Source organism: Prunus mume, linkage group LG2, assembly GCF_029339155.1.
Source record: "Prunus mume cultivar Tortuosa linkage group LG2, ASM2933915v1, whole genome shotgun sequence".
Lineage (NCBI taxonomy): Eukaryota > Viridiplantae > Streptophyta > Magnoliopsida > Rosales > Rosaceae > Prunus > Prunus mume.
The window spans coordinates 1820752-1834731 of record NC_142699.1 but is presented as its reverse complement, the minus strand read 5'-3'; the positions used below and the strand labels follow the sequence as shown (position 1 = coordinate 1834731).

Sequence of the window (13980 nt, the reverse complement as noted above, 5' to 3'; positions counted from 1 at the left end):
ACGGTTCAAATGAAAATTTTAGTTGGTAGACAAGTGAAGACTAGAACAATAGTTGGAGGACCATTTATGTCATTAATTCAAAAAAAAAAAAGACATGAAAATTTAATGCAATTTTTTTTCACATCTTCCGTGTATACAGAACTGTGGATTGTAAAATACCACTACTGCAGTGGTTTGGAGTATTTACTCTTTTAAATAAAGTTTTGGATTCGAATCGTAACATATAGTATGTATGAGTTTAGCATATCCCTCTCAATAACAAAGGTCAGAAAAAAATAAAAAATAAAAACTGCGGATCACTGAGCGAAAAAAAAAAAAACTGCGGATCAAAAACACTTCTCTCCCACGTTAGAAAAACACTTCTCTTCGCTTCTCTCGTCTCCTGCTGCTTGCGAGTCGACCTGCGAATGTCCATGGACCTTTTCAATTAGCACAATCTCCCAGGTGCTCTTCTCCTCTAGCTCCAGTCTTTTATTCAACTAATAAAAAAGGCTTGGTACTGATGATTGAGGTTTTGCTTAAAGTTGAAATTAGGGCTGTGATTTGGCGATTTTGTTGAAATTAGAGCTGTCATATTTGGGCATTTCGTTGACATTGGGTATGGGTTGTGAAATGCGTTGATAATTTTTCAATTTTCATCTTTATTCGGTGCCCAATGGACCTGTGAACTGTGAAATCCTAAATGAACAAACAAAACTCTGCCAAAATTTGGATGATATTGTTGAATTTAGGGGGAAAAAAAAAGATTATGCAGGTTCAATTTGAAATCTTGGTGTCTCCACTGATTCCAAGGATCACATTGAATTTTCGGTGTAGGTGGTGGATCTGGATCTGCCAACCACTTGAAACTGTTGATCAACATGGCTCGTGTTGCAACCAATAAAGAGGTAACCTTGGTCAATATATTGAAACAAGAGCCTAGGATCTGCTTCCGAATTTAAGTATTGTGTTAAGTACAACTTGGCAGGTTGTGTTATTGTTAAATCATTCAATACTCTGGTGGCTGCTTTCAGGGTCACTCTTATGATGAGAATAATGATGCTCAGAAAATGGTTTTTGATTTGGGTGCGTTTGTTGGGGACTTGACTGTTGAGGAGGATGCAAGCAGGTATGTTTCTTTCTCATTTCTACATTTTATAATATAAAAAAAAGGAAAAAAGAAAAGAAGAAGAAAAATATGCACCATGACATAGACAATCATGTGGTGGTGTACTCCCTGCACAATATGCATGTAGGCAGAGCTGTGTTTTCATTTTCTGTGATAAAGAAGCCTGCACAGCAATTGTGTATTTCTATAACTTGTGTATGGATATTAGGAGGGGATGTATGCAGATGCGAATTAAATTGCATACTTCAAATTCTTGTGCAACTCAACATGGTATGCTGAGTATGTTAATGGAAAATAGAATAAGTTTTCTAGCATTGCATTAGTCTGAATTATCATCTTGGCAAGTGATTCCAGTGTAACTTTTTCTTCATTCCAGTGATGATATATCGTTAGAAGGACTACAACAAGAACTGGAAGAATGTAAAAATGATGATGTAAGTAGTATGTTTAAGTTCTATGCTCTTTAATACTTCAATTCTTGGTCATGTCGTTTTTCTTTTGATTGGTTTTTTGTTTGTTGTGCTAAGAAAGAAAGGTTCTTCTCTTTGCTTTGAGGTTTTGAAAATTCTAGTCCTGAAAGAAGTTTGTTCTTCAAATGTGCTAAAATTCATTATTGGTTGCATGGTACAAAGGAGAAACATAATAGAGCTTGATATATAGAATTCGTCCCCTTTTTAAATGACAGTACCCAAATTCAATGTGATATACTTTTATTCCATGATCTCCATAAATCATGAAATAAAATATTTCTATTCAAGATTTATTTATTTATTGAATGAAGTCCAATTAGTGAGGGAAAAGCAAATTGGAGAACTCTTCTGATGAGGAGGTGAAGAGGGCCGTTTTTCTACTTAGTAAGAAGGCTCTGTGGCCCAATGGGTTTCCCATGGCTTTGTTTTGACAATGCTGGGATGTCATGAAGTGAGATTTGGGTTTCAGAAGTTCCTTAAAATGGGTGATAATTGCAATAACCAATGAGACGTTAATATTTTAGGCCTATAAGTTTGCTAACCAACTTGTGAAAGAATTACTCAAATACATTAATATTTTCCCATCTATCATCTAATTTGTGTAGTTTTGGATATATCTTCTAGAGGCCATCACTGAAATACAATATTCTTTCTACTATCTATCATCTATTTTAGGTAGTTGCGAACATATTGTCTAAAGGTACGAAACTTCGGGAGTATACGAAGGGGGTTGAGAACAACATACGGCAAGTTGAATTGGACTCGATTCAGGTTAGATTCTTCATCAATGAGAGCCTCTTTACCTTTCTTGTGCTCTAGTTCTTTGTTTCATGTCTCAAAGATCTATACTTGTAAAAGCACATCGTTTGAAGTTTTTATTTTGTGATAATTAGGATTTTTTTTTACTTGAGTAGCCCTTTTTGTGTGCTTATTGTGCAAATGTACTGCCTGTTGAAAATGTACTGCCTTGAGCTTTGTGATTGCAGTATTTAACTGTTCTCTTTGGTTGTTACGAGTTCTATGCTTTCAAGATGTACTATTTTTTCTACACTGGAATATTTTCTTGGATGCTGTACCTGTAGTGGTCTATGTAAAGCTGATTGTTTTATGATGGAGATTGGAAAAAGGGACCTATAACATTCTCAATACATCTTGTTTAATAATTACTTCTCGTTTCCAGCATTAATTTTATATAGATAATGGCAAGGGTTCTGCGGATCATAAGTTTGATGGTTAGGGATCTTGCTTCTTCATTACTGCAGGATTATATTAAAGAAAGTGATAATCTAGTTTCTCTTCATGATCAAATTCGTGATTGTGACAGCATCTTGTCACAGATGGAAACTCTTCTCAGTGGATTTCAGGTATATTAGTCCTTGCTTTGTTGTTTCATCATCATCACAATTTACGTGCTTTTACTTCTAATCACCTTATGCCATAACAAACTAGTTTCCCTCAGATACCTACATAACCACTTGTGCTTGTTTATTTCCCCAATTTTTTTTGGATCAATGGAGTATGTATTTATTTTGAAGTAACTTATGGTTTCTGAATTTAATTTGGTCCCATAACTGTGTTCGAGAAACAATACTAGTATCATTTCAGCTGTGATACAACTAAAAAGCACATAAACTAGATGCTTCCGAATGATATTCATTCTCTTTCCTAGTTTCTTTTACTTTGGTTTGTTAATTCCAGTTTCTTGCATCGGGCTTTTCTTTCTTTCTTTTATTTTTTTATTTTTTATTATTTTTTTAACGAAACAAGAACTTTCATTTATTTTAAAACAAAGTGCAAGAATAGAGAACAAGGAGTACATGTCTAAACGATGCACAAAACCTGCAACCACACTCTATCTAAAATAGATACAACAAAACCGTAGAATTGTGAGGGGATTTCTTGCCCACTTCAAATGGAATGTTCCGTTTTCAGATTGTGCCTATCTATAAAATATAAATGCCATTAATACTTCAAGAATTGTTGTCCAGGCAGAGATTGGTTCAATAAGTTCAGACATCAAAATTCTCCAGGAGAAGTCTATGGATATGGGTTTAAAGCTGAAGAATCGCAAGGTAACATTTGGTATCTTCATCCTTATGTAGTATGATGACCTGATAACTCTTTGTTTTTTCCCTATGGTTTACTGCTTTATCCCACACTCCACTCTTTCTTATCTTCGTCCTTATTGTTATTTACACTTCTATTACAATATAGCATGCCATTACAGCATGCTTAATTAACTATAACTATTTCATTTTGGGTTTTAGTGAATTGAACAACATTAAGGATTTCCAAGGGCTTTTGAAATCTGTTTCAATGTCAATCATTGCTAATTCCAGCATTTGCAACGACTTTGACGACAGAAATGTGATCTAGTTTCCAAGTCCATTAGGCTCCTTGGCTTTCTATTACATTATGCATATGAAGACGCATTTAAAAAATATTTCTTCTGATTCTTATGCATAAAAGTTCTTGGTTCTTTTATAGAAAAGAATTCTTATCCATTTTACTTGTAATGATCAGTTTATGTTAATTTAACAGATGACAGAGTCAAAATTGGCAAAGTTTGTTGAAGACATTATAGTCCCTCCAAAGATGGTAGACATAATTGTTGATGGCGAGGTATATCTTTATCCTTTTCTTTTTAGTACTTCATTTCTCCCTGTAAATGTGATTTGTAATTTTTTTTTTCCTTCCATCATTAACCATCACTTTAGCAATGTTATTGATGTTGGTTCTATAAATTTGGACTTAGAACCAGCGCACGGTACTAGTTACATGAATCAACCCAAATTGAATTCATTTTTTATAATGTTCTGATTTTGCAAGATGAGTTGTTTCTTGTTGGATGAAGTTGAAACACTTGTTTTCAGAAAAAAGAAGAAGAAGATGCCTTACTAGTTCACTTTTTAATTCATTATACTGGCTTGACTAGAAAAAATATATTTAAGTTGTTACAATGTTAATTACGTATAATTTCTTTTGTTGTATTTCCTCTTTTTTCCATGGTTAAGTTTGGTTGTTTCTTTTTGCATTTGATAAGAAGTTCCGTTATAATTTTTTAGATAAGAATGTTTTATCAGAATCTCAGCTGTATCATATGTTCTTAAGTGAAACTTAATGGCCAGTAATATGTTGATCTCTAGTTGGCTTATTGAATTTATATTATATTTTGTTTTCTCTTTCTCCCATTGTTGTTAACATGTTCAATGTGTAATTGTTATCCAGGTGAATGATGAATATATGAGAACTTTAGAGATTCTTAGTAAGAAGCTCAAGTTCGTAGAAGTGGATCTTATGGTTAAAACTTCAAAAGCTCTAAAAGATGTTCAGCCCGAGCTTGAAAAACTTCGACAGAAAGCAGTTTCCAAGGTTGTTATTAAAGTTGCCACTTAAACTTGATGATGTTGATCACCTAATTGCTTGTTGCATGTTTTCATATCGTACATCATACCTGATCTATGCCAGCAGTGCAGTAAATGCCCTTTAACATATGCTATATAGGAGTAAAATCTGGTGGTTCTGGGACAAAAAAAGGTAATCCTAGCCAGTTAAACATTTGCACATGTGAGTTTGCCACTTCTATATGGATAGGAATCTGTAAATAAGTAGTTTGTCTACTAACTTGTAACTATTTTAATGGAGGGATTTCGTAGTCTCAGGGCCACTAGGTTTTGTTTCAAGGCTTTTAAGTTTAACCCATATTGCATTCCAGGATATTCATAGAAATATAGGATGTATACAAGTCATTGCTTGTCACTTAGTTATTAACTGTTAACATCTGGACAGGGGAAAATAACAAAATTACTGTCATAGTATTGACAGACTGTATGCTGAAAATGTATCTGCTTAGTTCGTGGGTTTGTCTAGTCCAGACACATACTGATAACATACAGCAGATACTGAATATTGTGCTTTTAAAAGAGAAGATACTCATCTTTGTTCGTATTGTCTTAAGTAACAGTGTCTTGAATAATGTTGATTTCTTATGTGATTTTAATAAATTGCGAAGTCTTAAAACTCCGTCTTTTTTTGGTTAGAACTAGCTTTGAACCATTGAATGTTTAATAAAGTACTTCTGTCTGTATATATCTTTTTGCAGGTGTTTGACTTTGTTGTTCAGAAGCTTTATGCATTGAGAAAACCAAAAACAAATATCCAGATCCTTCAACAGAATGTTCTTTTGAAGTACAAGTGAGTAGTCTGAATAGCATGCTCAATTTTCTGTAAGTGGTTTTCATTAATATCATAATATGCATAGTCCACATTTTAGGCAAATGATTGACAATCATTTGTGTTGGGTCTTTTCCATACAAATTCATCCATTACCTTAGCTGTGCGTCAATAATTGGAGTGTATGCGAGATTGATTTAAAAGTGGTCCACTGGAGTGTGTATGTCTTATGTTTCACATCTGACTAGGAAGTTGCTTGCTGTCTAACCTAGCACAGGTTTAGAACTATATACATAATTTGAAATGCATTCATTTTTTGTTTACTAAACAAATATAAGTTTGTGATGATTAGAACTTGGAATTGGATCTCCATCTTAGTCAAATGGAATATAGCTGATCTTGATTTCCATCCAATTAATGGGATGGATCTGCTTTGTGTGGTAGTTAAAACTTAAATGAGTCAAATTGAAGTTGGATTCAGATCACTGAGCCAATGCAGCCCTGTTGCAGAAATTCAGGGTAGCAGAAACAATTCAGGATTTGAAGTCTATTTAGACAGGCTATTAGAGGATTTGCTTGGGAAAAAGTTGTGTTGCTTATTATTTTCTTTTATCCACAACTATGTTATTTGGCGCAGACATGGGCTTAGCCAAGTTGGAATCCCCCTTCCTGTAGTTTAGATTAGATTAAAGTAGATTATTGTTTGTATAAAAAGTAATGTTATTTGGCAAGAAAAAGGTGTTTCTGGGAAACAATCTGATTAACTTATGAGTTTTATGGTTTGAGAAAATTGACCATGGATCTCTGAAACTGTTTGATTGTCTTATGTGTTTGAGAGTAGGAGAAACTGAATCATACATTTGAAGTGTCACTTTTATGTGCACCCGTCTTCCTGGATCATGTGTAGTGCTAAATGATTGTAGACTGTAGCCATCCTAGAGCTGTTAAGAGAAAGAGCTCAATGATCACATTGTTTCTTATATAAATATAGCATTCAGTCATGTATCGTAATTTATGCCACTAACTAAACATCGAGTTAGTTTAGGGTGCCAGTGCCATTAATTTGGGGTACATGCATCTATTAGATGCACATCTCTTCAACTTTTTTTTTCCACGAGATGTGTATAGATATTATTTTCGGACTCTAGCAGTTACACCCATGCTTACTGCTGTGGTTTTGTGTTTTTGTGTTTGGTTCTTTTATTTATTTATTTAATTGATTCCAGTGTGGCAATGTAGGTATGTTGTATCCTTCCTGAAGGAACATGGCAAGGAGGTATATATTGAGGTTCGTGGAGCATACATTGACACAATGAACAAGGTCAACACTGTAAAACTGATGATCTATCTTTGAATCATGATATAGAAGAACTGGAATATTGCTATTACCATGTATAAATAGGCAGCGTCACATGCTCCTTGTACATTTAGCGTAAAATGCTCTCTGTTTTCTTCTGTTCTGATTTAGCTCATTTATGGATTAGGTGATATTTACTTTTGTATTTTATTAATTTATAGTACTTTGTTAATAGACAAGCCCTAGTGCTAGGGTGGGCACTGGTTACAAGCTTTAGAGCCTTTTACTTGCAGGTTCTATCTTGCTTCATCAAAAAAGCTTTATTCACTTTTTATTTATTTTTGTTTGGGTACTGGTTACAAGCTTTATAGACCTTAAAATTTTCTTTTTAAAAGTGGAAGCCAAGAAATATTAAAAGACCTTTCTCATTGCTTCATCCGACATTTAAATTACTCATTGCCTTTCTTTCTTTAATTCATTGGACAAAAATTCCAATAACCTACTTACATGGGATGTGGAACTCATTCTGGTTAGAGTTTGATAGATAATATCACTTGACACTTAGCAGCCCTGTGAAACTCAGTACCATGATGTGCAATCCAAAGGAAGGTGTGGGAGAATAAAGGGAAGTATGTGTTAGGTAAAAGTAGGGTTAAGGGACTGGAAACTAGGTAACCAGGGCAAAATACTCAAAAGCAAAACTATGTGCAGAAAGCTAGAGACTAACCAAGAAAGCATTAGTATGGCCCTTGGAAATTACAAAAAAGTTTACACTGAGCAAGGATATGAAAAATACTAAAGAATGATAAGAAAACAAAATATTCTCAGGATTTCTCATCTTTTTTGGTTTTGCATATAATTAACCAAGTACAAAATAAAAACTTGTAACTTTGAATGTTGGATTTTAGCCTCCCACTAAATGAGAGGATAATATTAGCTATATTAAATTAACCATATGTGAAATTTAGAAAGAATATGCAACTGAATCATGCATGCCTCCAACTAAAGATCCGTTTACTGTGAACTTATTGTTTTTGCACCTCCTAGCAAGAAGACAGATTTGTTTGTTTGGATGTTGACTGATGGAATCTGCATCCAAATAATTGTGAGAGAACTTATTAGAGAACAAACTCTCTTGTAGATCTTTCCTAAATAGCGAACACAAACTACATCCTTAGTTGATAGATATAATGTTAGAACATCTGGCTTTGGCATAGAGATAATGCACTGTAGATACTTCAAAGTAGTTCCTTAGTGCCTTTGCGGACTTCAAACCTGATATTTTGTTTTGTTCTGCTTTTGCATGCTTATACATTACCTTTTTATAAACTGTTTAAGGTCTTTTCCCACTGTTAGTTAAGATACAGAATTGGCCCTTCCTGTATCATTCTGAGGTTGATAAACAAGCTGGTTGAAAACACCATGAAAGTTGCCTAAACCCTTAATTCCTTGCACTAAGGAAGTACCTCATTTTTAACAATTATTGTAGCCTTCATAAAGGAGTAGGACAATTTATCTAGGCATATTATTGTTAAAATGAGGGTAATTCATATAGTCCATTGGAACTTGTGTTCCCAAAGGAAGAGGGCCCAAGGTTCGAATGCCCCTTCCCTCATTGATAAAAAAGAACCCAAAATAATAATAATAATAATAAAGGATAAACCATATAGTATATTGAAGTTAAGTTATATGTTTTTGCAGGTCCTAAGTGCACATTTCCGCGCTTATATTCAGGCACTCGAGAAACTACAGTTGGATATTGCAACATCTAGTGATTTAATTGGTGTTGAGACAAGAAACACTAGTCTCTTTTCAAGAGGAAGGGAACCACTGAAGAACCGGTCTGCTGTCTTTGCTCTTGGAGAGAGGAGAAAAATTTTAAAGGTTGTCTCTGCAACTTATCTGTTAATCAAATTTTTATTGGTGCCCGTGGTAAAACTATCACCAACCATAATGGCATTGTAATTTATAATGCTGAACGTTTTGGATGAATTTTGCTACTACTCATTTTTTGATGAAACATTAGATATTAGAACAGCCTGCTATATTGAAAAAAAGAAGTGCAAGGTGGGAGGGAAGCAAAAGAGGTGCTCTGCTATGTTGAAATCTGTTGTCATAATGAAATTGAGGATACCTTCATCTTTAAATTGTTTGGGCCTTGGGGTACTATTGATATTGAATGTCTTTGAGATAGGAATTTGTTGGGAGCTTCGAATGAGCATATCTTTTATAGCTTTTGACTGGAATTTGATATTAATTGTTTTTCTGGTTCTGGTTGTTATATCATCTCGGGGGTTTTCCTTTCTAAAATCAACTGTCTAAATGTAAAGAAAACATTTCGATAAGGATTGTTATACTTCGTCTTAAACACCACTTTTAGATCATTGATTTAGTATAAATGTAATAGAAAATGCTTTACTAATGGGAAACTAGTGTTGGTTTTCTCATAATGGCATCTTGTTTATTTATCTTGTAACATGTCATTTTTGAAAATTTTCTTTTTATCAGGAAATTGAGGAACCTGCATTGATTCCACATATAGCTGAAGCAAGCTCCATGAAGTATCCGTACGAGGTCCTCTTCAGGAGCTTGCACAAGCTGCTTATGGATACTGCTACTTCCGAGTAATAGAGTTTGCTCTGCTCCTTGATATTGTTTTCTAGACTCTAGTGAAAGATTGACCATATGGAAACTTGTTTTCACAATTTCCCCCTCTTACCTGCAGGTATCATTTCTGTGATGATTTCTTTGGTGAAGAATCCATATTTTATGACATTTTTGCGGGTAAATCTGACATTTTTTTTTTATATGATCCATTAGCTTATGGTTAACTTATTTCTAATTGCTTACTTATTGCAAATACAAAGAGCAGAAAGTTCATTTCTGTGGTCTGCAGCAAATTTTTACTGCATTCTACTGGTGACTGTTAGATTCTGATGGTCACTTTTGCTCTTTTGAAGATTCTCATTGTGTTTTGTTTTGAAGAAAAACAAATGGCTCATTTTGATGACTTCCTGAATGCTTTTTGATGCCAGGCCCATTTTCTGTAATTGATGAACACTTCAACTCAATACTTCCAAATTGTTATGATGCTATTGGTGTGATGCTTATGATTCGTATAATACACCAGCACCAGGTAGCATTCCAGTCGTCTAAGATTGTATTTTATGTATTCAATTCACTCATGTTCTAGTCAACAGTTTCATGACCTCCATATTGTGTGACATGCATATCCTGCTCTGGAGTGACAATTTTTAATGAGGATTCCAAGTTAGAAGCATATTCAAAAGAATCACGTGGGTTCCAAAATTAATGTCAACCATGCTGATATCATGTCAGTGCAATGTTATTTCAATACCACTGGTAGTAGTGGAAATGTATCCTAAGCCCTAAACAGAACCTTTTTAGCCATATTTGCCACGCCTTTAGGCTGGCTGTTCGAACAACAAGGGTGAGATCCCATTTAAGAAGGGGACTTTACAATATATGATTATGTATTTATTCTTGCAGCAGATCTAAAAGACAGAACTCAATTGTTTTTGGGGAAAACATTTACTATGACTTTCGTATCAAGTTGAATATTTGAATCTAATTAGTTTTATGAGAGCATTAAATTATTTCCCATTTTGTTAGATTGGAAGACAGCTACCATTTAGATCGTTCTCTCGTCTAATTATGAGGCTGATCAGTTTTTGTTTTATTTTGTTTTGTTTTGTTTTGTTTTGATATGTACAGTAGAAATAGACTTCTTGCCCATTGCTTATATAGTTTGAGATTTGCTATTATTTTTTATAAGTAGTTTGGATTTTCAGTTTCTCTTCTATTTCTCTTGGTTTCTTTCTGATGTGATTGTTATTAATTCTTAAGATAGACCCATGATATTGTCCTCTTGTGCATGTACTGTGTGGCACATGTCACTTGGCTGTAGATATTGCACGGCAAGCGTTGGACAATTATCATTTTAATGATACCGTCAACTTGTGTCATATGGTGCCTTTGCTAGAAGATAATCTATTACTGATATTTTATTTTTAAAATCCTTTGCAGCTTATTATGTCTCGGCGGCGTATTCCATGCTTGGATTCATACTTGGACAAGGTGATTGTCTGTTTGCTTATCTTATTATCTGCATGTATTTTCTTGTATTCGTAGACAATTGATGATATGTAACTGTTGACTGGAATTTTAACTAAGGAAATAAATTCTGATGGAACTTTTGATTTTTATCTAGGGTACTTTTGGTTTATGTTTTAGCAAAATGGATCATATTCAAAGCTTGTTGCAGTTTGTCTTGGTCTTTTATACCATAAACACATGAAAATACAATGCAGTCTGATTTTGAAATATTAACAGGTCAATATCGCTCTATGGCCTCGTTTTAAGATGGTGTTTGACCTGCATTTAAACAGCTTGCGTACTGCAAATGTAAAGACATTGTGGGAAGATGATGTTCATCCTCACTATGTCATGAGGCGTTATGCTGAATTCACAGCTTCACTTATCCACCTGAATGTGGAATATGGAGATGGGCAGGTTAGATATAGAAACTTAAAAAAACTTTTTGCTCATTAAGATTCTTGATCACTTCATGGACTTAAATATCCTTCCATGATGTGCAGCTTGAATTAAATTTGGAACGACTGAGAATGGCTATTGACGACTTGCTTATCAAGCTTGCTAAATCATTTCCAAGGGCAAAGCTACAAACCGTGTTTCTGATAAACAACTATGATATGACGATTGCTGTATTGAAGGTAAATTCAGTTTCTTGTTTCTTTTGAAAAAATTGAAAAAAAAAAAACATTAATGATCTTTATCAGCACTAAGGTGAAATTTAAGGGTATGGCTAAATTTCTTGGACATGCTCAGTCGTATATTTTGCAATTTTTGGCATTTGAATATAGGAGGCTGATCCAGAAGGTGGTAAAATTCAAATGCACTTTGAGGAACTTCTCAAAAGCAACACAGCATTATTTGTTGTAAGTGCCTGGTCCTGCTACCTGTCTTCCAGAAAATGTTTTGGTGAAAACTGCAAAGTGCTTGTTAATCTTGGAATTCTGCAAATGAAGTTCAGATTTCAGCTAAACATTTTATGCTTTCCTAATTCATTTCTGATATTGTTTTTCAGTCTGCTTTTATATTCTTTATAAGCTTTTAAAAAGAACATAAATGGAATCATATGAACAAAAAGAATTAGGTTGATTAAAAAGTCAAATGTGCTTATTTAGTGATTGTCCTCTTTCCATTGATAGGAAGACTGACGCCATCTCCTTCGAACCATTGGCTTGACTTGTTTAGTAATGAAAATTATTATTTTCAGAGAAGTTGTCATTGATTTTGGCATAACTTGGACTGGGCGGGTTGATGATTTGCAGCAGTCTTTCCTTGACTATATGCTTTAAGGGGACAAGTTAATTAGTTGTGGTCTATATGGTTTAGTAAATTAAGCAGACAATCAAATGATTTTGGTTTTAGGCTAGTGATTTTAAAACTTGTCCTGCACCTCTACCTGTGAGTGCACAAAGAATTGTTAAATATTCAATTCGGAGTGCAGCTTGCTAAATAAGGAGTGCCAAAATTGCGATCTATTACCAGCACACTACTCAGTATAAGGAGAATGGGACAAATAATGCAATCTGGGTTGTATAGGGTCTTCTGTCCTTTCGGTATATTTAGCTTTGATTTGCTTCTTTTGTTTTAAGTTTTTACCTCTCTCCTTGCAGGAAGAACTACTACTAGAGCACTTTAGTGATTTAATCAAGTTTGTTAAAACCCGAGCCTGTAAGTATATTGATTAATAATGCTGTGGCATCTTATTTTCTTCTAGTTATTTAGATTAATGTAATTATTTGCAATTTACTTATCAGCGGAGGATCCAAGTGCTAGTTCTGAGAAGCCTATAACTGTTGCGGAGGTTGAGCCGCTTGTGAAGGACTTTGGAAGTAGATGGAAAGCTGCAATCGAACTGATGCACAAAGATGTCATAACTTCTTTCAGCAACTTCTTGTGTGGTATGGAGATCTTGAGGGCGGCATTGACTCAGCTGTTGCTTTATTATACTAGGCTCTCAGATTCCATAAAGAGGATTGTTGGTGGGTCTGCGCTTAACAAGGATCTAGTGTCGATATCTTCAATCATGTATGAAATTAGGAAATACTCAAGGACTTTCTAAGTTGTTCAGGTTCATATGGGTTGCCTGGGTTTGGATTTTGGACATGGTTGATTTTAAGTGGAAATTCAATATGGAAAACATAATGTACTGATCAAATATCTTCTTGTTGTGCCCGGGAAAGGATGCCGAAGAAAAAGATTCATTCAGTTGCCTTCACTCCGAAGAAAAATATAGTTCAAGTAGTATTCTTTGGAAAGACAATTTTTCTTAGTAGGAAAATGTAGTTCATTCCGCAGCAATGGTGATTCTAATGGTTTGTAATTCTCCTCGCCTGTTTCCTCAATGCCAAGCTTTGCATTCTTCAGCCCTGGCTCTTGGGTTGAGGAAAGTAGTTGTGCGTTAGAGTTCTCAGAAGTGGGAAGGTTCCATTGGTCAATGTACCTTTTTGGCAATCCTGTTGTGAAATTCCTGATCGCTTTCAATCTTTGTTTTGATACCAAAATCCCATTTGTCATACACACATGTACACAGATTAATAAACTCTGGTTTAGATTAGTAGATGCTAATTATTTGTATTTTTCAACAAGAGCAGTGGAGGTGTAATTTTCTGTTTTTGTGTAGTACTTTTCATGTTGAACCGTTCGAACACCCCTCTGGTTACAACTCCAGGATCAAAACTAATACAAAAAATAATACCAGAAGGGTTAAAACGGTTCTATTTAAAGGACTCGAGAATTACCTCCTGCAAGAGGGAGAAGCTTGCCTACGCCCGTTCATGGAAGAGTCTCATACCTGGTATATCACGTGAGTGGCACATGAA

The 13980-nt window shown here is 34.6% G+C and overlaps 1 protein-coding gene across 1 annotated transcript; it reads left to right on the top strand.

Moving 5' to 3' along the window:
* The first annotated feature begins 228 nt into the window (after positions 1–228).
* On the top strand, positions 229–13746 carry LOC103319096 (vacuolar protein sorting-associated protein 52 A). Its single transcript, XM_008220592.2, has 21 exons — positions 229–444; positions 817–887; positions 1014–1108; positions 1485–1542; positions 2254–2349; positions 2841–2942; positions 3567–3650; positions 4120–4200; positions 4807–4950; positions 5681–5772; positions 6991–7072; positions 8750–8932; positions 9557–9672; positions 9774–9832; positions 10084–10184; positions 11096–11146; positions 11402–11581; positions 11668–11802; positions 11953–12027; positions 12772–12829; positions 12916–13746. The coding sequence occupies exons 2-21, from the start codon at positions 861–863 to the stop codon at positions 13218–13220; spliced, it is 2124 nt and encodes a 707-aa protein (XP_008218814.1). The 5' UTR covers positions 229–444; positions 817–860; the 3' UTR covers positions 13221–13746.
* The last annotated feature ends 234 nt before the right edge of the window (positions 13747–13980 follow it).